Below are 27,281 nucleotides of genomic sequence, written 5' to 3'. Positions count from 1 at the left end.
AGTGTAAATGCTGTGTAGATAGTTGCTTATGCTGTATTGTTCTTTAATTTGTATTATTTTTTACTGCTGTGTTGTTATTTTTTATTTTTCCTTTTCCCAAATATTTTCCATCCACTGTTACTTGAATCTGCGGGTACAGAACCCGTGGATGTGGAGGGCCGGCTGTGTATCCTTCCCACCTACAGCAGAGCTGTCGGCTGTCCAGAAGTAGAGAGTGCTCCTCGCTGGTCTGGCCAGACTCCCCGACAGGTGTGCCCCACTGTGGACAGCCGTCGGGGAGTGAGGCTGGAGCCCCCAGTCCCAAGGACACTGAAACGTAACCCTCCCCCACCATGGAGATGAGCCTGTGACCCCGGCCAGGCTCTGAGGAAGGGTCTGGCAGATGCTCACTCCACACACCCCTTCCTGCATTCTCTTTTCTTCTGGCTCCCTGGGTTCTCTTCCATTCCTGGTTGTCACATTAGGCTTCTATCGGGACTGGAGCAGAGGCTAGGGTCCAGGGGCCATGAGGATGCGTCCCCATTCTAGAGGGACTGGGGAAAGGCTGAGATGATGGCTTGGCTCCAGGCGCAAATGAAGGAAGAAAATCCTGGGCCAAGCACCTCTCCTCCAAGTTTTTGTTTTGTTTTTGAGACAGAGTCTTGCTGTGTCACCCAGACTGGAGTACAGTGGTGCAATCACAGCTCATTGCAGCCTCAGCTCCTAGGCTCAAGCGATCCTCCCACCTTAGCCTCCTGAGTAGCTGGGACTACAGGTATATGCCACCATGCCTGGATAATTAATTGTGTGTGTGTGTGTGTGTGTGTGTGTAGATGAGGTCTCGCCTTGTTGCCCAGGTTGGTCTTGAACTCCTGGACTCAAGTGATCCTCCTGCCTTGGCATCCCAAAGTACTTGGATTATAGGCAGGGACCACCATGACCACCTCTTCCTCCAAGTTTGAGAGCTAGGCCCGCACTAGACCAGCAGCAGGGCCTTCCCAGCCTCAGGTCTCAGGTTGACATGGAAGCGGTGTTAGCCAGAGGCAGCCTAGGGGAGCCCTAGGCTGCTCCTTCCCCAGAGGGGGTCTTGGTCCTATGCGGGCCGCTGACCTGGGAGGAGACTCCAGCAGCCGCCCCTTCCACTCCTTTTCCTACCCCTCTGTCCTCTGTGCTGGAGGAGCTGCCACCACATGCCTCACCCGCTTCAGTTCCTCATTCATTTAAAAACCCTGAGAGAGGGGTGATGTGGAGGCTTCAGATAAAAACTAGGTTTAAAAGACAAAGCTAGAAAGGACAGTTCTTCATAGCTTTCTTTGGTGCTTTAAACAACATGCTTTCAAACTTTGTGGCCTTTGATGTTTGCTTACTCTTTGCTTAATTTAGCCTGGTTTTCTAGTCCTCACTGAACTGCTCCTGCTGGCATGGCCTGGTTTGGAGGGGGATGGGGTGGGGGCGGTGGCACTGGGTATGTTGGGCGTCTGAGAATGGCAGAGGAAGCTAGAATTCTCTCTTCCCTGTCCTCTGAGTGGCTCCCCTCATCTCTCAGAACATTACCAGCACTGTCAACGTCGGCATAAGCACTTTACAGTTAACAAACTGTACAGCCAGCTTGCCTCATGGGATCTTTTCACACACACCTCCCACCCCGCCATCGCCACTCACAGCACAGGAACCATCTCAGTGTCCTCCTCGTCTCCCTGGTACACATACACACGTGCACACATATACAAGTAGTGCACACTTGCAAGAGCCAGCACGCCCCAAATTGCTCCCTGATGGGTGTTGGGGGCAGCTGCTGTCCATGAAGCCCAGGGACATCTGTTGCTCCTGCACTGCCCCCCTTCCCCCCAAAACTGGACTCAGCTTACCAGATGGAAGGCCTGATTTTTCGAGGCCCTTCTCGAAGTCTGAACCTTGGAAAGTGCCCAGGAGCTGGGATGGTTTGGGGATGGTTTGGGGAGGTAGGCTGTGGCTGCTCACCAGAGACGCAGAGCCTTTCCCCACAGCCACAGAGCAGCCTCTACTCTGCCACTTCCCTTCCTTCTTGCCCTGGGCTTCCCACCTTCATCACAACCTTGTTGGCAGCCCTGGGAGAGTCCAAACAGCACAGTGGCCAGTGGGGGTGCTGTAAGTGGGCCAGTGGGCCCAGGTAGGTGCAGAAGACATGGTGGGCCAGGACTGTGTCTGTGGTGCCTCAAGAGTAAGGGCAAGCTGCCTGGGAGGAACCTCCCCACGTGTGGCCTTAGGCAAGGCCCTGACCCTGGTGGCACCCCATGAGTACGTAGCTCAGCCAAGCGTGTTGTTCAATGCTGTAAGCTCATTCCCCTGCCCCACCCTGGGTGGCAGATTGGCCCCACCCTGGTGTCCTGTTTTTTAGGCACCCACAACCACACCCTAGCCAGCTGGCCTGTCCCTTCATCACCCAGAGGAGCAGGCACCCAAGGATGAAAAAGCTTCGTGACCTGGGGGCCTTCGGGAGGGTGGGCCCGGGGCCGGGAGAATCCTTGTTCTGCCCAGGCTGCTGGGCTGGAAGGCAATGCTCCCACCCAACTTCTGCCCTGGGGGTCAGTGCCAGCCCCGTGAAGGGCCATGGGTTGGTGAGTTGATAGCCGTTCACAGGAGCCTGCATCTCCTCTTTTCTCTTGGGGCTGACTCCAGTCTTCTGCAGTCCCAGGCCTGCTCCAGAGCTGCTATTTATCATCAGCAGAGGACTTTCCTTCTGGCTACGAAGGCCAGTTTCCCCGAGCCCATCTCCTTTTTTTTTGAGATGGAGTCTCACTGTGTTACCCAGGCTGGAGTGCAGTGGTGCCATCGTGGCTCACTGCAACCTCCGCCTCCCAGGTTCAAGCCATTCTCCTGCCTTAGCCTCCCAAGTAGCTGGGACTACAGGTGCATGCCACCATGCCCCGCTAATTTTTGTATTTTTAGTGGAGACGGGTTTTCTTCATATTGGTCAGGCTGGTCTCAAACTCCTGACCTCAGGTGATCTGCCCACCTCAGCCTTCCAAAGTGCTGGGATTACAGGTGTGAGCCACCCCGCCAGGCCTCGATCTCCTTCTTTACCTTGACTTTGAGCAGAGTGAGGCTCAGGGAGGAGGTGGGTGCTGCAGTCTTTGTTCCTTTTTTCCTGATCCTGGAGATAATTTTGGAGATGGCCCCAAACCTGAAACTTGGTTTCTTAGCACCTTAAAGTGTGTCAGACTGGGAGTTTGACACCCTGGTCCCAGCGTCTCTCTGCCAGTGGCGAGCTGGACGACCTTGGACTAGCCACATCGCTCTATGGGCTGCAGGGTGTTTGTGAGAGTGAGACTGGCCAGGACTCGTGCCTCAGAGGCTGCCTCCATTGCAGTCAGTTTTTTGAACAAGAGTTGGGGCCTCGGTTTCCCATGGGATTTGTTTTCCTCCAATGACATGTGGGTGTGAAGTAGTACCATACAGTATTTGTCTCCTTGAAAAACAGACAAAAATCTTGAATAATAACACCAGGACCTACGATGTGCCTGGTGTCTTGCTAAACACCTTCACAGCTTTTGTTTATTTAAATCTCACAACATTCCTGTGAGGCAGAGAGTGTTTTCCTCCTGATATTTCAGGTGAGCAAACAGAGGCTCAGAAGTTACAAGAAGTAGCGGAGGCCTGGGTGGCTGTGGGGACCCCGTGTCCTTGATTATGAGGCTTGACAGCCCCTCTGGGACTTGGTTTTTGATCCTCAGAGCTGGAAGTTACCTTAAAGCTAGGCCTGTGGGTTTGGCTCACAGTTGAGAAGCTGAGGCCCAGAGAGGAGAAGTAAGCCGTGATGGGGCCTGGAACCAGGATCCTGTTGTCCCAGCGTATGCTGTGGTGCCACCCCCGGGAATTGTCTGGCTCTTCAGTCCGGCAGCGGAGCCGAGAATGCCCCCTTTGTCCCCAGTCTCTGCTGATACTCGACCTCCGTGCTCTGAAAGCTACAATTGTTACAGTGAGCTGGACTGCCCACGCTCCTGCCCCCGCTGCTTCCCACTGTGGGGCCCTTTGTGCTCCTGGGTCTCAGCACAACAGCCAGGCTGTTGATCCAGAAAGTGCAGCGTGACTGGGAGAGGGCGGCCTGCCATGTTCCTCCTGGCAGGGATTGTCCCTGTCCCAGCCCCAGCCAAGGGGGACTGAACGCTGCAGTGATGAAGAGAGTGGTCCATGAGGGAGGTCAGGAGACCTGAATTTCAGTCCTGGCAATACCCCACCCAGCCTGCTCTGTGACCTCCCTCCCTCTCCAAGTCTCGGTCTCCTCATCTGTAAAACAAGAGGCTGGATAGTGGAGGAGTGTGGAGAGGGGCTCTGGAGGGCAAAGGGAAGATTCCAGTGTGGGCCCATCCCCGGGCGGTAGAAAGAACACTGGGCCTGGGTCCAGGACAGCCAGGTCTCAGCTCAGGCATGGTGGCATCAGAGCTGTGTGTCCCCAAGCACAGCCCCAGCCTCTCAGGGCCTGGGCTGTCTGGTCTGTAAAGGGAGTGGAGTGAATTACTCCTGGTGGGACATAGCACAGGGACTCAGGCATCAGGTGAACACTGGAGGCACCAGCCCATGGCATTCTCTACCCATCCAGGCTTCCGGGAAACCTTGAGTTGGACTCCAGGAGTGTGTGGTTCTTTTTCTTTGTAATTTCTCCTTTTGAATAGACCATTGCCTTCCTTAACGACAACATCCGAAGAGGAATTGAGAACTACTATGACGACCTGGACTTCAAAAACATCATGGACTTTGTTCAGAAAAAGGTGAGCCAGGTGCTTTGGGGTAGAGATGCACCTCCCATGCCCTTAGTTCCCCATTCAGGCCCCTGCTCAAGAAGATGGGGTGAGGGGCCAGGTGACTTATCCATTCCCAAAGCAGGTGACTGGCCAGGTTGGGAGGCAAGGGTGAGCATGGATGGTCCACCAAGGATGGGGAAGCCAGGACCCAACCTTCTCAGCCAGTCCTCTGCCCACATTCCTGGCCCAAAACCTTGTCACCCTTCTGTCCCTCTCCAGTTACACTGGCTTCCTACCCCCCACCCCCAAATACAAAGTTAGGCATCGCTACAAGCAACCTTGCGGGGTCCTAGGGTACCACCCTCCAATGGGCAAGGATCCTCCTTCCTAGAGGGTGAGCAACCTCGAGGGGAGAAACCTCCCCCAGTCCAAAGCCCCCTCTGCCAAGTCTCTTCAGTGACAACTCACTCCTTGTCAAGTGAAAGACAGCCCTGATCGGGAGAAAGCTCTTCACTGATTTCAGTTTCCCCCAAATATGGGACACTGACCCAGACTCCTCTCTTACTTCCATGACACTTCTTGAATGTGATGATGATCCTTTTCCTTTTGGGACACCATCTCTCCCCTCTAGGTCCACCCAAATCTGTTGGTGCAATACTACTACTAATAATAGCAGTGGGAGGGCCAGCCGCTGTCCTGGGTGGCTTTTGTACATCAACTTCACTTGGTCCTGAGCCTCAGCTTCCTCACCTGCATAAGGGGAATAATGACAGGAAGCTCTTGGGGCGTCATCATGAGGATTACCTTGACTTAATTTAGGACATGTGCTTAGAACAGTGCCAGGCACAGGGTGAGACCACAGCGCCAGCCGCGGGGATCATTGGTGTGTTCTCCTGGGTGAGGACAAGCAGAGTGAGGGCCGCAGGACCACTCAGCCGGGGCAGCACTTCCTGGGACATAATCTTGGGGGCCTCAGCTGGCCTGGGCCCCCGTACCAGCCCTCAGTGGGAACCAGCCTCTCCCCACACGCAGGGCCACTTGCTGTGGCCACACCCTTGGCCCAGACCTTCTCTTCAGTCACAACAGGTGCAGCCTCTGGAAGGCCTTTTTCTGCCAGGGATGTGCCTGCCAGCCTGGGCCGGGAGAGCTGACTTCTGCTCCGGGTGGAGTGAAATGTTTTTATTGGAACCAGCCTTTAGCTGGCTTGGGGATTTCATTTCTCCTGGGGTGGAGGTAGGAGGTGATTAATGCTGAATGAGCACTTGCTTGGTGCCAGGCCCAGTGCTGAGTGCTTCATGCATGGCACTATATGTAATCACAGCTCAGCTGTGCAGAGCTGCCATCCTTATTCTTGCTTTACAGACAACTATATGAGGCTCAGAGAGGCTGACCAACTTGCCTGAGGTTGCACAGTAGGGAGTGATGGTCTGAGGATTTGACCTTGGGTCTGTTCCATTGCAAAGCAAATGCCCTTTGAACTGCATTGCAGAAAGACACTTCCAGGTCCCGAAACCTGATGGCTTAAGGGGCACTGTGGGGACTCTGAAGGGTGTCTGGCTACCAGGACATGTACCACAGCCCTGGTTGAGCCCTCCAGTCCCAGCTCCCTGCTTCAGCTGGCTGGCAAAGCTTTGCATGGTCCAGCCTGTGCTGCCCTCTCAGCCTCATGCTCTGCACTCTCTCTGTTCCAGGCTTGCTGGCCTCCACACCTGCTGCTGAAATACAAGCTTGTTTCTGTGTGGGGCCTTTGCATGAGTCGGCTGGCTTCTTCCTGTTTCCGTGTTTCAGAGGAAATGTCCTCTCTATAGAGAGCCCTTTTGTGACCTTCCAACCTAGAGCCGCCCCTCCCCAATCTTCCCCTGTTTCTCCATTTCCGGGGTTCACAGCACCTTTCCATCCAGTGCTCACTCTGTCTCTCCCCTGGAATGTGTTCCACCTAAGCAGGGGCTGCGTTGCTTTTGCTCACCCTGTCTCTCCAGTGCCCAGGACAATGCCAGGCACATACCAGCCATCAGGAGGATTACCAACTACTTCCTACAGGAGCAGGGAGGGGAGGCAGGGAGGGTTTGGCTAAGGGGAGAGCCCCAGGCAGGTTGTGAGGTTCAGGTGTTCTCCTTGCTAAGGGCAGGGCCAGCTGAGCTGGACAGGGTGGCTCCTAGGGCGGGTGCGAAGGTCAGTTGAGGTGCAGGGACTTTCACAGAGTCATGCTTGGTCTCTGGGACTTTAAGGGCCATCTTTTCCAGCCCAGCACCTGTACTTGGGGACACGGAGATGAAGAAGGTAGAGGCCAGTTGTCAAGGAAGCACCTTTCCTCCCAGTGTCTAGTCACTATCCTGATATTCCATCAAGAGGCAGCCCAGCCTTGGCTTCCATACCTCTCCAATGACAGGGGGTTCACTACCCTGTAGGCAGCCATGCCATACTTTGACAGCTCCGACTTGAAAATGTACAGCCTCTCCCTGCACCAGGGTGACCCACATAATGAACTGCGTCTGTTTTCTGGCAGGGCCCTTTCCTGTCGTGGGAGCGGGGCCTGAGTGATGACAGCAGCTCCTCTTTCCTGCTTGCTTCCCTCCTTAGTTCAAGTGCTGTGGCGGGGAGGACTACCGAGATTGGAGCAAGAACCAGTACCACGACTGCAGTGCCCCTGGACCCCTGGCCTGTGGGGTGCCCTACACCTGCTGCATCAGGAACACGGTAGACACTGTTCCTGTGGGGGGTGGGAGGCTGTCGGGGACCCCAGATGGTACAACTCTTCTCTTGTTTCTCTCCCCAAGTTGAAGATGGTGTGGGTGGATGGCGGGGAAGTAGGAGTTGGTGGCAGAGAGGAGGCTTTCCTGATTCTCAAGGGCTCCTGAAAGTGGAGCTTCTGGGGGTTGGGGGTGGGGAGGCCATATCTTTCTTAGTGGTGTTGGTTAACATCTATTGAGCACCTACCTTGTGCAGGCCTGCTTTAGGCACTTTGGTGGTATTTACTCATTTAGTATTCACAGCCCTGTGAGGTACGTACTGTTATTTTACCCACTTTACAGATGAGGAAATTGAGGCACCCAAAGGGTGGGTGTCTTGCCCAAGGTTGGCAGGGCTGGGATGAAGTGCAGGCAGCTGTTGCCTGAGCTACACTCTGGAGAACTGTGCAGGCCAGGTGAGGGCAGCAGGGAGAGGTGCCCAAGCCAGGGGAGCTTAGCTGGGGAGAGCTGGCTCTGTAGCATTAGTGGAGCCTGGTAGGACCTGCACCTTGGACATCTCTATTGGTCTTTGGCCTTGAGGTCCTGGTGATCATGAGCAGCAGAGTGCTTGGAAGGGGGTCTGATGACGTAAATGCCAGCCTCTTCCTCTCCCCAGCACGATCCTCTCGGCTCTGTCACCTTGGTCATTTGGGATGATGTCCTGTGTAGTCAGCGCTTAAGTGAAAGCCTTCATCAGTCCTTGTGTTTGACAAATGTGTCCAGAAACTGTTTCAGGATTGGAACGAGGTGGAGAGCTTTGCAATTACTCATGGGCCAGATAATCATGGAAAGTTTCTCTTCTGACATCGCCACCATTCTGTGCCCACTGCCAGATTCTGTAAACTGAGCAGCTGCGGGTGGGGGCCTCGCCCATGAGTCAGAGAGCCAGTGCCAAGTGCACTAGCTCTAAAAAAGGCTGGGCCAGGAGGGAAGCTTTGTTTGGAAATGTTAGCTGCCATTTTAGGGTAGTTCTCTGGGAAGGGGGTTGCTGAGGAGGAGCAGAGTTTCCAGAGAGGCCTGCATGGGGCGATCCTGAGCCTCATCACCCAGGGCAGCAGCGTCTGAATACCTAAGCTGAGATGTGGAAGCCGAACTTGTATTCATTCATTCATTCAACAAATTTTGTATTCATTCATTCATTCAACAAATTTTGGCTGAGGACCTACTCTATGCCAGACACATTTCCAGGTTCTGGGGGTGTAGCAAACGAAGTCTCTGCCTGCGTGGAGGTGACATCCTACTGGAGAAAACTGACAAACAAAATAAGTAAAGGATAGTTAGAGGGTCATAAATGCTAAGGAGAAAAAGAAAGTAGGGCATGGAGGATTGCAGTTTTGGATACTGAGAAAGGTGAGATCTGGGTGAAGCTCTGAAGAAAGCGAGGAAGGTGTCGGGGGGAGGGCCATTCCTGGCAGCAAGAAGAGCTGTGCAAAGGCCCCAGGTGGGAATCACCCCAGGGCGTTTGAGAAATGTATGGAGTGGCTGGAGCACAGGGAGTTACAGGGGAGGATGGTAGGAGGTGGAGTCAGGGAGGAGTGACAGGGACCATACAGGGCGGCATGGAAGAGTGGCACTCTGACTTGGTTTCACAAGAATCAGCCTGGCTGTTGTGAGGTACATGCTAGATGAAGGAATAGAGTTAGGGGCTGATATGCAGTGATCCAGGGGTCACAGGTCATCTTGTCCGGGAAGGTGCTCTTGGATCAGCACCTGTGGCAGTGGGAGCCAGAAGCGGGACTGGGCAATGAAGGGAGCTGAGCAGTGATGCAGCCTCAGCTCAGTTCGGCTGGAGGCCTCAGCCACATCTACAAGGACAGCCCTTCAGAGTTGTCCCCTACTGGGATGAGGGGGCCAGGCCTTCACACTCCCACCCACATTGACCAGGCATTGCATGAGTCCAGTGGTCCACCCAAGAAAGGACTTGCTGGCTCTGTTCAGCCAAGAACAGACTAATACACCAAGAGCAAAGAGAGGGATTGATTGATAATAAGGAATTGGCTTGTGTAATTATGGAGGCGGGCAAGTACCAAGATCTGCAGGGTGAGTCAGCAGGCCAGAGACCCAGGAGAGCTGAGGGTGGAGCTCCCATTCAAAGGCCGATCAGGCTCCAAACCTAGGAAGAGCCAGCGTTTCAGTTCACGCCCGAAGGTAGCCAAGCAGGGAGAAATCTCCTATGGTCAGAGGAGAGGGCAGTCTTTTGTTCTGTTCAGGCCTTCACTGATCAGATGAGACCTCTCCCCCTTGGGCAGGGCCATCTGCTTTACTTAGTCTGCTGATTTAAACATTATCCTCATGCAGAAACATCCCTGCAGAGACACCCAGGATAATGTCTGGCCAAATATCTGAGTATCCCATGGCCTGGTCACATTGACATGTAAAATTAACGATCACATGAAGTAGTTACTGCAGGGGGCTGACAGCTAAGAGCTCCCCACAGCATCCTTGCACCAGGCAGAAGAAGACAGATGCTTGGAGCTGGGTGGTGGTGGTGGTGGTGTTGGAAGCGGTGACATTCTGGCTGTATTTTGCAAGTAAGCCTACAGGATTTGCTGGCATAGCAAATGTGGGCGATGAGTGAAAGAGAGAAATCAAGGAGGATACCCAGGTTTTGGTCTGAGCCACAGGAAAGATGGGGCTGCCGCTGCCTGAGAGGGGAGGACTGCAAGGAGGCAGGTTGGGCGACCAGGAGCTCAGTGTGGACATGGGAGGCTTGAGAGCCTGTTCAGCATCCCAGCAGGGATGTCAACGATGCGGTTGGATATAGAGTCTGGAGTTCTGGGGACGACTAGGTTGGGGATATAAACACGGACACCGTCTGCAGAGAGGGTAGAATCTGAAGACAGCATCTGAATGAGAGCACTGAGGTAGGGAGGAGCCTTCCCCTGGCCGGGGTTATCTGACCATTGATTCTCCCTGTGCCACCACACCTGGATGATTTTCTCTAAATGTGAAATAGGGCATTCCCTTCCTCCATAGAACTAGTTGATTTGTGTCCAAATCTATTTATTTTACACTATACCATTCAACCTACGATTTGAGCAAGTACACAGGACATATGTAGTGTAAAAAACTAAAATAACATTAAAAATCAGGACTGTGGAAATTGTATTCTCGGATAGGAGGCCTAGATGGTAGAGAAAAATATAAAATCCTGCTATCTCAGCCTCAGGGCCTCATGGACTCACTGAAAAGGAGCTGAGCCTCATTTCTGGTGGCTTGGAGCAGGGCTCCCCCACCTCCAGGCCATGAACCAGTACCAGTCAGTGACTTGTTAGGAACCAGGTCTCACAACAGGAGGTGAGCAGAGGGTGGGGGAGCATTACTGCCTGAGCTCTACCTCCTGTCACATCGGCAGTGGCACTAGCGTCTCACAGGAGCACAAACCCTATTGTAAACTGTGCATGCAAGGGATCTAGGTTGCGTGCTCCTTATGAGAATCAAACTAATGTCTGATGATCATCCTGAAACCATCTTCCCCCACCCCTCCGCACCCCATCCTGTGGAAAAATTGTTTTCCTTGAAACCAGTCTCTGGTGCCAGAAAGGTTGGAGGCCACTAGCTTAGAGTTTCCTGGCAGCCAAAAGGAAAAGGGAGACATGGTCTGTTACATTGTTACTGTTTAGCAGAACATACCAGTTCTTCAGGAAAAGTAACTTTTTCTCTAACACTCAGCTTTAAAAGAAATGTCTGAAATGAGCTTCCAATAGAGGATTTGAGCCATAGAAGTTCACATAGGGCTGTAAAATCTGGTTATACCAGGATATATCCCTGGGAGCTGTTGGTGCAGAGGGCAGCATGCTTCTACATTAAATGGCTCCAGACTGCTGTGCCTGCTGAGCTCTTGGGACCAATTTTCACGAACCTCCCCTCCCTTGTTGTTGGCTACCCCTTAGGGGCCTGTCGTGAAGGCCCCCCTCCCTGTCCCATTAGCTGCTCAGTCTGCTCAGGGTGAGAGGATGCACCCATGAACGTTGCTGTGATCTTCTGGCTGCCCAGGAGTCCCCTTTCTGACTTCCTGTCCTGTGGCCCTGTGCAGGATGGAGGAGGCTACTGGACCCTGGTCTTGGGGCCTGTGAACTTCAGCAGAGCCTCTTGCAGAATATCGATTCTGTGGTCAGGCAGGTAAACCCAGATAGGCTTTACTTTTGGAAAGACTGTGGATGCATCCCCTGGCAGGGCGAGGTGAGTCCCCCCTGGGCCTGGAGAAGGGTTCTGGGCTCTGGCACCAGAGAGGCCTCTGCCAGTTGCCTGTCTGCTAAGAGACTTATCACCCCTGGGTCACCAGAGCTGGTCCAGTGAAGTCACTCCTATCACCTCCTTATGTACCATGCAGCTTACCTATTTGTTATGTTCATTATCTCCCTTTCTGTAGCGTAAGTTCCATGAAGGCAGGGACTTTGTCTTGTTGTTCAAGACTTTTGTATTTCAAGTGACTAGAACTGGGATTGGCATGCAATAGGTGCTCAGTTAATATTTGTTCAATGAACAAATGAATGATGAACCCATGAGATGGAAAGCACTCACTCCCATCATGTGCCCGTGCACCTGCTCTCCAGGCCTGACCCTCTCCATAGGGGTCGTGTTTATGGCCAGAAACACTGGCTGGAACTGAGGCTACCTGGAGAACCAGCTAGACAGAGGGAAGTTATCTTGCCTGCACATCAAGCCTGACATTTAGATTGACCTAGATGACATCTGGAGCCCAACCCTCTTTCTTGGAAGGAGAGAAGACACCCTCCCTTACCTTTCCAGGGGCTGGAATTATGAGCAAATCACACCTGCCAGCGTTCCTGTGCTTCTCCATGTGTCCAGCCCCGTGATAAGCACTTTACACATGTGCATCTCACTTTATGTCCAGAACAGCCCTAGGAGGTGGGGTTCTGTGATCATCACAGCCTATTCATTCATTCATTCATTCATTTACTCAGTTAACAAATACGTATTGAGTACCTCTGCGTGCCGGTTCCTTGGCAGCCCATCTAAGGTTGGTCACAGCTCCTAAGTGGCAGAGCAGGATCTGGACCCAGGAAATGTAACACCAGAGGGCACACTGGGGGCTCTGCTGTTGACCCCCTGAGTCATCACTGGCGCCTGCGGCATCCATCCCCCACGGCAGTGTTCACTTAGATGTAGAGCAGCAGGGCTGGCGGGGATCACGGGCTGGACCAGGGAGTCTCACTCTCTTCCCTGGTGGTTGGAGAAGGAGACCCTGCAGGGCACACGTATTGATGGGAAGTGTCCGCGGCAGCCTGTGAGTTAGGGCCTGCCTGGGGAGGGGTTTGATGAGGTCTACGGTGTGACCGCAGCTTTCCCTATGCCTAAATTAATCAGTAGTCGGGAATTCTGGAGAGCACCTCTCTTCCCAAGAAGGAAGTTTTGGCAGCCCTCTCTGCTGGTGGAGCAGTGGTGTGTGGAACAGAGAAGCGTGGCCAGGAGCCCTGGCCTGGACTTCAGGTAAACCACAGCTGACCCTGTGCCAGCTGTGGTCTGAAGTTTTCCTCCCCAAGAGCCAGCGGTGCAGGAACAGCCCCACCCCGACCTCTGAGACGGTGCATTACCATGTGAGCAAAGCAGTGCTCTGGGGCGGTCATAGCCCGGGAGCCTGGGCAGCATGCCTTTCTCTGGGGTCCTGATCTGCTGCTTGTGGAGGGGTGGTTCTCCCTTGTAAAAGTCATGGAACCTGCGTTCCTACAGTTTTTTCACAGGGCATTTCTTGGAGGAGGAGGTGGTTATGATGGAGACTCAAACCAGACTGCCTGGGTCGGAATCTCAGCTCCATCCCTGCTGGACAGTGCAACTCTGTGCTTCAGTTTTCATCTGCAAAATGGGTAGGATAATAGTGCCTTTTTGAGTTAGAACCGTTATAAATATTAGCTATTATACATTTTCATTTCAGACAGAAGTTGTCAACACCATGTGTGGCTACAAAACTATCGACAAGGAGGTAATGTCTTTGAAATGCCTTTCCCTGGAAATGTTGCTCTTCCTGTTCCACCCTGGGGTGATTGGAGGGGTTTATTGAGGTCAGGGTCCTGGCCACTGAGATTTTCCAACATTCCTGGCTGTGATCCAGAGCCAGGGCTGCTGGGGTTTTCCACCCCCACTCAGACACAGAAGGGCTCAAGGAACCAAGAATTCCCCCAGGCTGGGAGATGCCACCTGTCAGGGTTTACCAAGCACCTACTGTGGGCTGGTCCACATGAAGCCACCATGGCCCTTCCTGGTACCCGCAGTGTGCTGTGCGCTCAGCCATGCTCAGTACCAGCTTGCCTTTGCCCCTGGGGCAACCTGGGACCCAGGAGTCCTAGAGGATGGTAACCCCCTCTGGGGGCTGCCCCTGGGTCAGCTTCCTGGGCAACACTCCTCGTCTAGGAGAGAAGCAGGGGTGGTGCTGAGAAGGGACCTAAAAGGAATGGTGACCTGACATGCAGAGCAGTGGCTTTTAAAGTGGGGTCCCCAGTCCAGCAACAACAGCATCCCCTGGGAATGTGAGAAATGCACATTCTTGGGATGGGGCTAGTGGCTGATTCTGACACATGTTTGAGAGCCATAGAACAGCAGTTGGTTCTCAACCCCTCAGAACCAGTGGCCATTTTTATAACAAACAGTGGTAATGTCCTATTTATTATCCCCAAGTGAAATTCACAGATAACCTGCCTACATGCCCAATTCCAAAACAATTAACATAAAGATCTGAGATAAAGTAGAAATGAAATACAGCAATTTACAGCTGTTTAACATAGTTCATCATGTAAGTGCTGAGGCAGTAGGGGGTGCAGGAGAAGACACAATGTAGTCAGGTGTCTGCACTGATGTGAGGCATTCCTGAGGCTGCAGCAGCTACAGGGCAGCTGATAATAGGCGTTGTGTTGGTGACTCACATACCATGGGCATCATTTTTGCCATTGGCATGGTTTTTAAAAACGGTAAACAATTCTTGATAAAGTTCTGAATTAAATAATGTATAATCATTCCTTAATTTACCAAGTAGTAGTTCGGGAAAATTCATGGTATATTAAAACCAATGCAGAAATGCAGAAATGCTTTTTTTCCCCCCCTTAAGAGACAGACAGGGTCTCACTGTTGCCTAGGCTGGCCTCAAACTCCTAGGCTCAGGCAGTCCTCCCAACTGAGCCTCCATGGTAGCTGGGACTGCAGGCACATGCCACCATGCCCAGCTCTGCTTTGTTTTTTGTATGTACCTGGAGTGGGGCTATTGGCTTGGATAATTATAGACAGGCTTTCCATGTATGGAAAACATCCGTGAGGCTTTTCATGCAGGGATATCTGAGAAACATGCAGGCAGGGCAGTTGTTTGTGGAGTAGGATTACCCTGAGCTCTGCAGTCCCTTAGCCCCCAACCTCAATTGCTGGGGCAACCAAAAGTGCCACCACGGTGTCCCCAGTCCTCTCTAGAGAACAGTACTGTCCATTAAGAACCAGAATCTAGGGCCACCTTCTCATGCTGCATATGGGAAACTGAGGATTACAGCGGTTGAGGGACTAGCCTGGACCTTGTGTAAATGGCAGAGTCGGGGCTGTGGCTCTTGCCAGCCCAGGTGCTCTTCTGGGCTGACCCAGCTCCTTCCCATGCAGCGCTTCAGCGTGCAGGATGTCATCTACGTGCGGGGCTGCACCAACGCCGTGATCATCTGGTTCATGGACAACTACACCATCATGGCGGGCATCCTCCTGGGCATCCTGCTTCCCCAGGTGGGCCGGCCATGGGTTCAGAGAAAGTGTGGCTTGGTGATTGCAGAAGGGCAGAGAAGGTGCAGAGCGGGAGAGCGAAGGGGCTTTTTTCGTGGAAGTCCAGGACTTGCCCAGGGAGGGCTGCATGGCTGGAAGGAGGGGGCGAATGGCAATAGCAGTGGTGGCAAAGCTCTTCCAAGTGCTGCGCAGGCACTGCTGCTTCACTTCTTTTTGTGAGGGAGGCACTATCACGATGCCCATTTCACAGAGGAGGAAACTGAGGAGCCGCAAGCTTCAGTGACTTGCCAAGATCCCCTAGATAGTGTGTAACAGAGCTGGGGTGGAGGCAGGAATCCCAGAAGGGAGGGGCCCTTGCTGATCGGGCACAGCGAGGAACTCTGGGATTTCCTGGAAGAGGGAGAGGGGCCCAGGTGGGGAGAGGGGGCCCAGCTTCTTGGGCAGTGTGGGTGCTGGGAGAAGTCTCTGCTGTGGGTGTTGCCCAGGTCACACAGGGCCATGAGGGCTTGGGACTGGCTGCTTGGGTTTCTGGGAGCCGGGAGCTGCAGGGAGGGCTGCCCTGATGTCCAGCAGGTCCTCACCAGCCCTGCCCCTTCTTCTCAGTTCCTGGGGGTGCTGCTGACGCTGCTGTACATCACCCGGGTGGAGGACATCATCATGGAGCACTCTGTCACTGATGGGCTCCTGGGGCCCGGTGCCAAGAGCAGTGTGGAGGCGGCGGGCACGGGATGCTGTTTGTGCTACCCCAATTAGGGCCCAGCCTGTGGTGGCAGCTCCAGCAAGGACCATCTGGGATAGCACCTCTCAGTCAACATCATGGGGCTGGACAGGGCTGCGGCCCCTCTGCCCACACTCAGTACTGACCAAAGCCAGGGCTGTGTGTACCTGTGTGTGGGTCCCACGGCCGCTGCCTCCCCAGGGGGCAGAGCCTGGGCCCCCCCTAAGAGGCTTCCCCCAGGCAGCTCCAGAATCTGTGCCCGCCTGGGACCTGAGGAACAAGGCCCTCCTTTCTCCAGGCCTGGGCCACCGGGGAGGGAGAGCCTGGGGCTCCACTCAGGGCCCATTTCATCTCTGGCAGTGCCTTGGCCGGTGGTATTCAAGGCAGTTTTGTAGCACTTGTAATCGGGGAGAGGGAGTATGCCCCTCTGGCAGGAGGGAAGGGCATCTGAGGAAGGGCAGGAGGGAAGGAGGGAAGGGCTGTCCCCACAGCCACGCCCATGACCAGGTTGGCTTCTTCTCAGCCTCCTAGGTGCCTTGAGCCCTCTTTTGCAAGGGCGGCTGCTTCCTTGAGCCTAGTTTTTTACGTGATTTTTGTAACATTCATTTTTTTGTACAGATAACAGGAGTTTCTGACTAATCAAAGCTGGTATTTCCCCGTATGTCTTATTCTTGCCCTCCCCCCAACCAGTTTGTTAATCAAACAATAAAAACATGATTTATTTTTATTTATTTATTTATTTTTGCTTTTCCTGTGTGCTGTTTTGTTGGGGCGGGGGTAAGGAAGGCTGCAACCTGGATTTGGAAACCTTGTGGATGCGAGGATGAAGAGGGAGCACGGGATGAAGATTTGGCATAGCTTGGGACACAGGTGGGGTGGTGATGGGGCAAGCCACAGGGCCAGAGGTGACCATGCCTGTTTTACCGAGAACCGAGGGAAACAGCCTGGGCCAGGTATAGCATGAGACTCCACCTCCAGGAAATGGGGTGAACGGGGTACCAGGGAAGCGGAGTTGCCCACAGGTCCACCTACAGCTCTCCCTGCAGCCCTCGGTGTGCCCAGTGGCTGCCGCGCAACGCATGCAGAGCGTGGTGTCCGTCGACCCCTGCTGGAGATGCCAGGACTTGCGTGAATCAGTCCACCCAAACTTTCCGGCCCCAAGACATGGGATCTAGATTTTTTGTGAGGCTCTTAGTAGCCAGGGCAATAGAAATAAAGTAGCAAGAGGCCGGGCGCGGTGGCTCACGTCTGTAACCCCAGCACTTTGGGAGGCCGAGGTGGGCCGATCACGAGGTTAGGTGTTTGAGACCAGCCTGACCAACATAGTGAAACCCATCTCTACTAAAAATACAAAAATTAGCTGGGCATGGTGGTGCGTGCCTGTAGTCCCAGGTACTCAGGAGGCTGAGGCAGGAGAATCGCTTGAACCCGGGAGGTGGAGGTTGTGGTGAGCCGAGATCCCGCCACCGCACTCCAGCCTGGGCAACAGAGCGAGACTCCGTCTCAAAAAAACAAAGAAAAGAAAAGAAAAGAAAAGAAAAGAAATAAAGCAGCAAGAGCCCCAAACGTCCAAACGTGAAGAGCTCTAACGGTGGGAACTGTCTATACACCCAGAAGTTAAGTGGTCAGGTGCTTGGTCTGCCATGTGTACCAACCCCATGTGTAAGAAGGGGCAGGAGGAGGGTTTTTAAAAGTATGCAATAACACAGCAATAACAAACACACCATAGAGCATACTTTGCCAGGAACGATATTAACTCTAATCCTCACAACTAGGGTAATTCTTATCTCCATTTTATTAGTGGGAAAATTGAGGCACAGGGCAGTTAAGTAACTTGCCCAGGCAGACAGCTGGTAAGTGACAAAGCCATGACTTGAGCCCAGGTAGGATCTCTTGAGCCAGTCAGCCCCTCTGCTGTACTGCTTCTGTTGCCTCCTCTGCACACACGGTACTAGGCGTGCAAAACCAGTGAAGGCTGCAGCTGCTTCTGAAGCTCTGTCCCAGGGATATTCACTGTAGCCACTGCTGCAGCCTCTGTCTTGTCCCAGTTTGACCTAATGAACACAAGGCCCAGTCAAGCTCTGTGTCTGGCTGGAGGCCTTGTAGTCCTGGGGCTCTGGCTGTTCTGATAACCCCTTTTTTGCCCAGAGGGGAGATGGCAGCTGCCTTTAGGGGCAGCAGGATGGCAGGGGCACCATGGGAGATGGGCTGCTCTGAATCGCTTATCCAAGGTCACCTTACCTGGAACCCGGAACCTGGAACCCCTGTCTTCCCTCTTTCCAGCACCACTCACAGACTGCTTCTGTGGCCAGCTGCTTCTGTGGACCAGCACTGGTGCCACAGATGGCTAAGCTCCAGCAGGCACTCATCTCCTCTTTTCCAAAACTTGGTCACTCACCTCTCAAGAAATGGAAGCATAAATATCTTCTTTTTTTGTGAAGTGTGTGTTCATATCCTTTGCCCACTTTTTGATGGGGTTGTTTGATTTTTTGGTTTTTTTTTTTGGTAAATTTAAGTTCCTTTAAATTCTGGATATTAGCTTTTGTAAGATGGATAGATTGCAAAATTTTCTCCCATTCTGTAGGTTGTCTGTTCACTCTGATGATAGTTTCTTTTGCTGTGCAGAAGCTCTTTAGTTTAATTAGGTCCCATTTGTCCGTTTTGGCGTTTGTTGCCATTGCTTTTGGTGTTTTAGTCATGAAGTCTTTGCCCATGCCTATGTCCTGAATGGTATTGCCTAGGTTTTCTTCTAGGGTTTTATGGTTTTAGGTCTTACGTTTAAATCTTTAATCCATCTTGAGTTAATTTTTGTATTAGGTGTAAGGAAGGGGTCCAGTTTTGGTTTTCTGCATATGGCTAGCCAGTTTTCACTACACCATTTATTAAATATTAAAGAGGGAATCCTTTCCCCATTGCAGGTTTGCCAAAGATCAGATATTGTAGATGTGTGGTGTTATTTCTGAAGCCTCTGTTCTATTTCTTTGGTCTATATATCTGTTTTGGTACCAGTACCATGCTGTTTTGGTTACTGTAGCCTTGTAGTATAGTTTGAAGTCAGGTAGCGTGATGTCTCCAGCTTTGTTTTTTTTTTTTGCTGAGGGTTGTCTTGGCTGTATGGGCTCTTTTTTGGTTCCACATGAAATTTAAAGTAGTTTTTTCTAATTCTGTGAAGAAAGTCAATGGTAGCTTGATGGGGATAGCATTGAATCTATAAATTACTTTGGGCAGTATGGCCATTTTCATGATATTGATTCTTCCTATCCATGAGCATGGAATGTTTTTCCATTTCTTTGTGTCTTCTCTTATTTCCTTGAGCAGTGGTTTGTAGTTCTCCTTGAAGAGGTCTTTGACATCCCTTGTAAGTTGTATTCCTAGGTACCTAGGTATTTTATTCTCTTTGTAGCAATTGTGAATGGGAGTTCACTCATGATTTGGCTCTCTGTCTGTGTATAAGAATGCTTGTGATTTTTGCACATTGATTTTGTATCCTGAGACTTTGCTGAAGTTGCTTATCAGCTTAAGGAGATTTTAGGCTGAGATGATGGAGTTTTCTAAATATACAATCATGTCATCTGCAAACAGAGACAATTTGACTTCCTCTCTTCCTATTTGAATACCCTTTATTTCTTTCTCTTGCCTGATTGCCCTGACCAGAACTTCCAATACTATGTTGAATAGGAATGGTGAAAGAGGGCATCCTTGTCTTGTGCCGGTTTTCAAAAGGAATACTTCCAGCTTTTGCCCATTCAGTATGATATTGGCTGTGGGTTTGTCATAAACAGGTCTTATTATTTTGAGATACGTTCCATTAATACCTAGTTTATTGAGAGTTTTTAGCATGAAGGGCTGTTGAATTTTATTGAAGGCCTTTTCTGCATCTATTGAGATAATCATGTGGTTTTTGTCTTTGGTTCTGTTTATGTGATGGATTATGTTTATTGATTTGCATACATTGAACCAGCCTTGCATCCCAAGGATGAAGCCAACTTGATTGTGGTGGATAAGCTTTTTGATGTGCTGCTGGATTCAGTTTGCCAATATTTTATTGAGAATTTTCGCATTGATGTTCATCAGGGATATTGGCCTGAAATTTTCTTTTTTTGTTGTCTCTCTGCCAGGTTTTGGCATCAGGATGATGCTGGCCTCATAAAATGAGTTAGGGAAGAGTCCCTCTTTTTCTGTTGTTTGGAATAGTTTCAGAAGGAATGGTACCAGCTCCTCTTTGTACCTCTGGTAGACTTGGCTGTGAATCTGTTTGGTCCTGGGCTTTTTTTGTTGGTAGGCTATTAATTACTGCCTCAATTTCAGAACTTGTTATTGGTCTATTCAGGGATTCGACTTCTTCCTGGTTTAGTCTTGGGAGGGTATGTGTCCAGGAATTTATCCATTTCTTCTATATTTTCTAGTTTATTTGCCCAGAGGTGTTTATAGTATTCTCTGAAGGTAGTTTGTCTTTCTGTGGGATCAGTGGTGATATCCCCTTCATCATTTTTTATTGTGTCTATTTGATTCTTTTCTCTTTTTTTCTTTTTTAGTTTTGCTAGCAGTCTATCTATTTTGTTAATCTTTTCAAAACACCAGCTCCTGTATTCACTGATTTTTTGAAGGGTTTTTTGTATCTCTTATCTCCTTCAGAACTGCTCTGATCTTAGTTATTTCTTGTCTTCTGCTAGCTTTTGAATTTGTTTGCTCTTGCTTCTCTAGTTCTTTTAATTGTGATGTTAAAGTGTCGATTTTAGATCTTTCCCACTTTGTCTTGTGGGCATTTAGTGCTATAAATTTCCCTTTAAACACTGCTTTTGCTGTGTGCCAGAGACTCTGGTACATTGTGTCTTTGTTCTCATTGGTTTCAAAGAACCTATTTATTTCTACCTTAATTTCATTATTTACCCAGTAGTCATTCAGGAGCAAAGTTTTTCAGTTTCCATGTAGTTGTGCAGTTTTGAGTGAGTTTCTTAATCCTGAGTTCTAATTTGATTGCACTGTGGTCTGAGAGACTGTTTGTTATGATATGAACAGACACTTCTCAAAAGAAGACATTTATGCAGCCAACAAACATATGAGAAAAAGCTCATCATTCGTCATTAGAGAAATGCAAATCAAAACCATAATGAGATACCATCTCACGCTAGTTAGAATGGCAATCATAAAAACGTCAGGAAACAACAGATGCTGGAGAGGATGTGGAGAAATAGGAATGGTTTTACACTGTTGGTGGGAGTGTAAATTAGTTCAACCATAGTGGAAGATGGTGTGGCGATTCCTCAAGGATCTAGAACCAGAAATACCATTTGACCCAGCAATCCCATTACTGGGTATATACCCAAAGGATTATAAATCATTCTACTATAAAGACACATGCAGACGCATGTTTATTGCAGCACTGTTCACAATAGCAAAGACTTGGAACCAACCCAAATGCCCATCAATGATAGACTGGATAAAATAAATGTGGCACATATATACCATGGAACACTATGCAGCCATAAAAAGGGATGAGTTCATGTTCTTTGCAGGGACATGGATGAAGCTGGAAACCATCATTCTTGGCAAACTGACACAGGAACAGACAACCAAACACCGCTTGTTCTCACTCATAAGTGGGAGTTGAACAGTGAGAACACATGGACACAGGGTGGGAAAGATCACACACTGGGGCCTTTCAGAGGGTGGGGGGCAAGGGGAAGCATAGCATTAGAGGAAATACCTAATGTAGACGATGGGTTGATGGGTGCAGCAAACCACCGTGGCACATGTATATCTATGTAACAAACCTGCACGTTCTGCATGTGTATGCCAGAACTTAAAGTATAATAAGAAAGAAAGAAAGAAAAAAAGAAACGGATGGAAGCAGAGTACCAGGAGAAGGCTTTGTCCGTCCTGTGGTTGGGGACTCCCTGGCCATGACACACTTTTGTGCTTCAAAGCCAATGACATTATCTTGGCTTCTTGTCTCACAAGGACGGAAGAATGATCCATAAACGTGTGCTTTCCCACACCATGACACCCATAGAAAATAATAATATTTGTGCAGCCTACATCATTTGTGAAGTTGGGGAGATTTTGGGCTTTGCTTTTCGATTTATTATATAATTATTTTTTATAAGATGCATTAAAGAAGACTGATTTTGTATAAAAATGTCCAATACAATATTCTTGAAATATATTTTTAACAATTTATGGAGGTATACTGGATATAAAATAAACTGCGTGTATTTAAACTGACAAATGTGTCAGTGAAACCATTACCACAGTCGAGATAATAAACACATCCATCACTCTAAAAAATGTCCTCTTGTCCCTTTGTAATCTGTTGATTATAACCCTTCCCACCACCCACACCCTATGCTCAAGCAACCAGAGCTCTGCCTTCCGTCTCTATAAATTACTTGGTATTTTCTAAAATGTTATATAAGTGGACTCATACAGCATGCACTCTTTCTGTCTGGCTTCTTTCACTCAGTAATCATTTTAAGATTCATTCATTTTGTACCACATATCAGAAGTTCATTTCTTTTTTTTTTTTTTTGAGACGGAGTCTGGCTCTGTCGCCCAGGCTGGGGCGCAGTGGCGTGGTCTCCACTCACTGCAAGCTCCGCCTCCCGGGTTCACGCCATTCTCCTGCCTCAGCCTCCTGTGTAGCTGGGACTAGAGGCGCCCACCACCGCGCCCGGCTAATTTTTGTATTTTTAGTAGAGACGGGGTTTCACCGTGTTAGCCAGGATGGTCTCAATCACCTGACCTCGTGATCCACCCGTCTCGGCCTCCCAAAGTGAGCAGTGTACTGTTGTATGGCTATACCATGGTTTATTTATCCATTCGCCTACTGATGGACATTTGTGTTTCTAGTTTTTGGTGGTTGTTACAAATAAAGCTGCTATGAACACTTGTGCATGTGTCTTTATAAAAACACGTACTTTCATTTCTCTTGGGTAAATATCTAGAAGTAGAATGGCTGGATTATATGTAACTATGTGTTTAGCTTTTTAAGAAACTGCCAAACTATTTTCCAGAGTGGTTGCACAATTTTGTATCCCCACCAGCAGTATATGAGAGTTCTGGTTTCCCTACATCCTTGCCAGCAGTTGGTATGGCCAGTTTTTCTTAGTCATGCTAATGGATGTGTGGTGATATTTTATTGTGGTTTTGATTTGCATTTCCTTAATAATTAATCATGTTGAGTGCTTTTCGTAGACATATTTGTCATCCACATAATTTCTTTGCTGAAATGTCTTTCGAAATATTTTCTTAAAATATTAGATTGCTTTTGTATTATTGAATTTTGACAACTCTTTGTATATTCTGGATACAGGTCCTTGATTAGTTGTATGATTGAAAAATTTCAGTCTGTGGCTTGTCTTGTTCTCTCTCTCTCTCTCTCCTTCATGTAGAGATTGGGTCTCACTCTGTTGCCCCAGCTGCCCTTGAACTCCTGGGCTCAGGATCTTCCCACCTCAGCCTTCTGAAGTGCTGGGATTACAAGCCTGAGGCACCGTGCTCTGTGGTGTGTCTTTTCAGTCTCCTAATGGTGTTTTCCAAAAAGCAGGAGTTTTTAACTTGATGAACTCCAATTTATCAATGTTTTCTTTCATGCATGATGCTTTTGGTGTCATAGCTAAGAAATGTTTGCCTAAACCAAGGTCACAAAGGTTTTCTCCCACATTTTCTTTTAGAAGTTTTATAGTTATGTTACAATTATGTAAAGCTCTTACATTTAAGTCAAGAATTCATTTTGAGTTAATTTTCTAATATGCTACAAAGTATGCATCAAAGTTAATCTGTTTTGTACACGCATATCCAATTGTTCCAGCACCACCTGTTGAAAGCAGAGATGAATTTCCACTGAATTGCCTTGGCACCTTTGTTGAAAAACAATTGTCCATATATGTGTAGGTTTACTTCTGGATTTTTCACTGCGTTTTGGTCGGTGTTGCATAGCAAATGTTGGAGCAGACATCCTTGACTTCATCCTGATCTTAGGGGGAAAGTGTTCAGTCTTTCATCATTAAGTATAATGTTAGATGTAGGTTTTTCATGGATATTCTTTATCCAGGTTTACTAAGTTCTCTTGTATTTCTAGTTTACTGAACATTTTTGTTGGGACTAGATGTTGGGTTTTGTCAAATGCCTTTTCTGCATATTTTAAAATTTGCGAATATGGTGAATTTCATTGATTTTCACATGCTAAATTCCTGGAATAAGCCCCATTCAGTAATGATGAAGTACCCTTTTAATACATTGTTGAATTTGGTTTATTAAAATTTTGTTTAGGATTTTTGCACTTTTGTTTAGGAGGATTGTTTTCTTGTAAAATCTTTGTTTCGTTTTGGTATCAAAGTCATGCTGGCTTCATAGCATTAGCTGGGAAATATTCCTTCCTTTTCAATTTTCTGGAAGAGTTTGTAGAATTGGTGGTATTTCTTCTTTAAAAGTTTGATAAAATTCACTGGTGAAGCTACCTGGAAAATCTTCTTTGTAGAAGGATTTTAAACTATAAATCTAATTTCTTTAATTGATATAAGATTACTCATGTCTTGAGAACTTGGGTAGTTTTGTCCTTCAAAGAATTTGATAATTTCATCTAAGCTGTCAAACTTATTGACATAAAGTTGTTCATAACACTCCCTTATTATTCTAGAACCTATAGTGATTTCATCTCTCTTATTCCTGGATATTGGCAATTTGTCTTTTTTTCTCTTTTCCCTGATTAGTCTGACTGGGGTTTATGGATTTTAAAGATTTTCTCAAAGAGCCAGCTGGACCATTCTCATGAGCATATAAATAGGCTCTTAGTATTCCCATCTTAAACAAGCACACAGACAAGCAAAGTCTCCTGATGATTTCTCCTCTCCAGCCCCTGCCCTGTCTCTTTCCCTTCACAGCAACTGCTTTGAAAGCGGGTCTGTCCTCTCTGTTTCAGGTTCCTCTTCTGCCATCATTCTTGGATGTCCCTCATTAGACTCTTGTCCCACTCACCCCAAATTGCTCTCATCAACATCACCAGTGACCCCTGCATTGCCAGGTCCTATGTCCCCGTGGCATTACTCAGCTCCTTGGCTTGTCTGCCACATATGGCCAGTTGATCATTCTCTCCTCCTTGAAATGCCTTCTTGTTTTTCCTCCAAGACACCAACCTAACCTAGTTATTCTCTTACTTCTGAGGCCCCCTCTTATGAGTCCCAGTTGTTGATTTCGCTTTCCCAACCTCAGCATTTGAGGGCCTCCTCTGTGTTTTCTATCCACAATCCCTGATTGACCTCATCTAGCCTGGAATTTGAGATCCTATCCACCACTCTAGCCTCAGATCTAGAGCAGCTGACTCCCTGCTCTAGTCAGCAGATCACCAGGGCTGACTCAGTTCATTCGTAGTTCACACGATTCCATCTGTCCTCTCACAGGAAGATCTAGTTCCCAACACTTTCACATCCTCCCCCACCTTCCCATCTCCTCTGAGGCTCATTTCAATTTTGTGTATGGAGGGGCTTCTTTTATGATGACCCATTTTTCAAGAGAGAAAGATAAAGGCCAGACTAGTTTAGTAAGTTGCAGGCCAAGAGGCCCTGCCAGCAATCCCAGAGCCTGGCTCCTTCCAAGCTCTCGCCTTGCCTACCACCTTCCTGGGGCCTGAGAAGCACCTGGAAATATTATGGGGCCACTGGCTCTGGCACAAGGTCCTGGCTTTCCACAGCTCGTGACACCTTGGAGGGGGCCTGATTTGCAGTCCCGAGAGCCCAGGCAGAAGGCACAAGTGTTCCCAACAAGCAAATGAGCAGAGTTGACTTGGGGGCATGTGGTCGCTAGGTGGCGCAGCTGACCCACTGCTTGGCACCCAGCACTCAGCAACTCCACCCTCTCCACTCCCTAGAGCCTGGGCACCTGCTTGGGTGGCAGCAGGAGTCTGCCTTCCACCTCATACCCCAAAAAGAGCAGACCACAAGGTGAAGGGGCCTAAAATACTATAGGTCCTGATTATAGTAGGTGCTCAATAAATAATTGTTGACTAAAAGAGTGATCATTTTGTGAAGTTCGGATAGATGAGACTTTCCTATTCCTATTTCATAGGCTGGGAAACAGGCCAGATACTAACAATAGGGGTAGCAACCAAGGTTACTGTTACCGGCTCTCATTCGGTCACTATGTACCAGGCATTTGCTTAGCACATTTCATTCTTCATCCCATTTAGTGATCACAGCAAAAAGGCAAGGCCTTTATGATTTGCATTTGGCAGGTAAGGACATAGAGGCTTAGAGATCAGCTGACTTATTCAGGTCATACAGTTAGTGGAATAAATGGAAGAACCAGGATTTGAACTACTGTGCCTGCATCTGAGTAGCTGAGTAGGATCAGGGCCACCTGTTGGCCCAGTGCTGCCTCCTTCCCCCACCAATAGGATCTGAGGTGAAGTCTCCCAGCAGTGCCTCCACCTGGGCATCATGTGGCCACCAGAGGGAGGCCTCCGTCTTTAGACAGCTGCAGAGGGCCCTGGACTGAGGCTGGGGAGGGTGGCCACGGCTTAGATGCCAGAATGAGAAGCGGGAGTACTAGGGCTCTGGAGGGCAGGTTCTTCATCTGCAAAAGCAAGAGGATGATCCCCAGTTGGTCGGGTCTCTGTGAGGAGGACATGGGATCATGCATGGAAATTTCTTAGCCCCTGCGAGGGCTCAGCACCCACCCCTCCCCCAGCACTTGCCCTTGCACTGAACAGGCTATAGTAACAGGTCATGATAATAAACCGCAATCACAGGTATCCGTTTCACTGATTTGTGTGTGGTCAGTCTCCCACTCTGGGGCGTGGGATCGTGATCTGCTTTCTGCTCTGCTGTCTCCCGAGAGATGAGGCTGTGGTGCCTGAGACATAAGGGGTGCTCACTAAGCAGGTGCCAACCCAGGGAATGGAAGTGGCCTGGCACTGTGGCTCCTGCGCTGTCTGGGCCCCCAGGACTCAGTGGGCTCACTGGATCCCATGTGTGAGCCCCAGAGGGCCAGGCTCAGTGTGTTGGACTCCTTATAGGCTGTGGCCAAACCTTTGTCCCTCTCTGGCCTCTACCTTTTCCTCTCCAGAAGGGGCATCTAAGGCTTTCCAGGTGTAATGGCTCAGGGAGTGGCTGTGCCAGATGTACGGGTGCCCTTTAATGCCACCTGTCACCTTGCTGGTGGCTGCACTGTCCCTTCCTCTTGCTGCTCCTGTGTCTTCTCCTCCATCTGCCAAAGTCAGCATGCCAGGGCTGCCCCCAGTCCCAATATCCAGTGGAAACACCCAGAGAAATCGCACAAATAGAAAATATCCACATCAAGCTTGAGAAGCTAAGCCTGTGCTTGAGGCAGTTCTTGGAGCAGCTTCTAGCAGAAGCCCACACCGATACCATCCGCAAGGAGCTGCCGGGGGCTCGGCCTCCTGAAGGGGGATTTTATGACTGGCCTTAG

At 49.6% G+C, this 27,281-nt stretch overlaps 1 protein-coding gene across 2 annotated transcripts in view; it reads left to right on the top strand.

The window, feature by feature from the left end:
• TSPAN15 (tetraspanin 15) overlaps positions 1–27,281 on the top strand; it is a 78,959-nt gene that overhangs the window by 38,314 nt on the left and 13,364 nt on the right. The window contains exons 4-8 of one of the 2 annotated variants that reach the window (XM_017873185.1): positions 4,632–4,727; positions 7,281–7,397; positions 13,326–13,373; positions 15,026–15,142; positions 15,743–16,588. In XM_017873185.1, coding sequence (XP_017728674.1) covers positions 4,632–4,727; positions 7,281–7,397; positions 13,326–13,373; positions 15,026–15,142; positions 15,743–15,892 — 528 coding nt within the window. In that variant the 3' untranslated portion in view covers positions 15,893–16,588. Of the gene's footprint in view, positions 1–4,631; positions 4,728–7,280; positions 7,398–13,123; positions 13,258–13,325; positions 13,374–15,025; positions 15,143–15,742; positions 16,589–27,281 lie in introns of those variants that run through there. The other variant, XM_017873186.1, reaches the window with a different exon arrangement.

This window comes from Rhinopithecus bieti, unplaced genomic scaffold (genome assembly GCF_001698545.2).
Source record: "Rhinopithecus bieti isolate Rb0 unplaced genomic scaffold, ASM169854v2 scaffold_6907, whole genome shotgun sequence".
NCBI classification, from domain to species: Eukaryota; Metazoa; Chordata; class Mammalia; order Primates; family Cercopithecidae; genus Rhinopithecus; species Rhinopithecus bieti.
The sequence above is the reverse complement of the archived record's forward strand: the minus strand, read 5'-3'. Positions and strand labels throughout refer to the sequence as shown.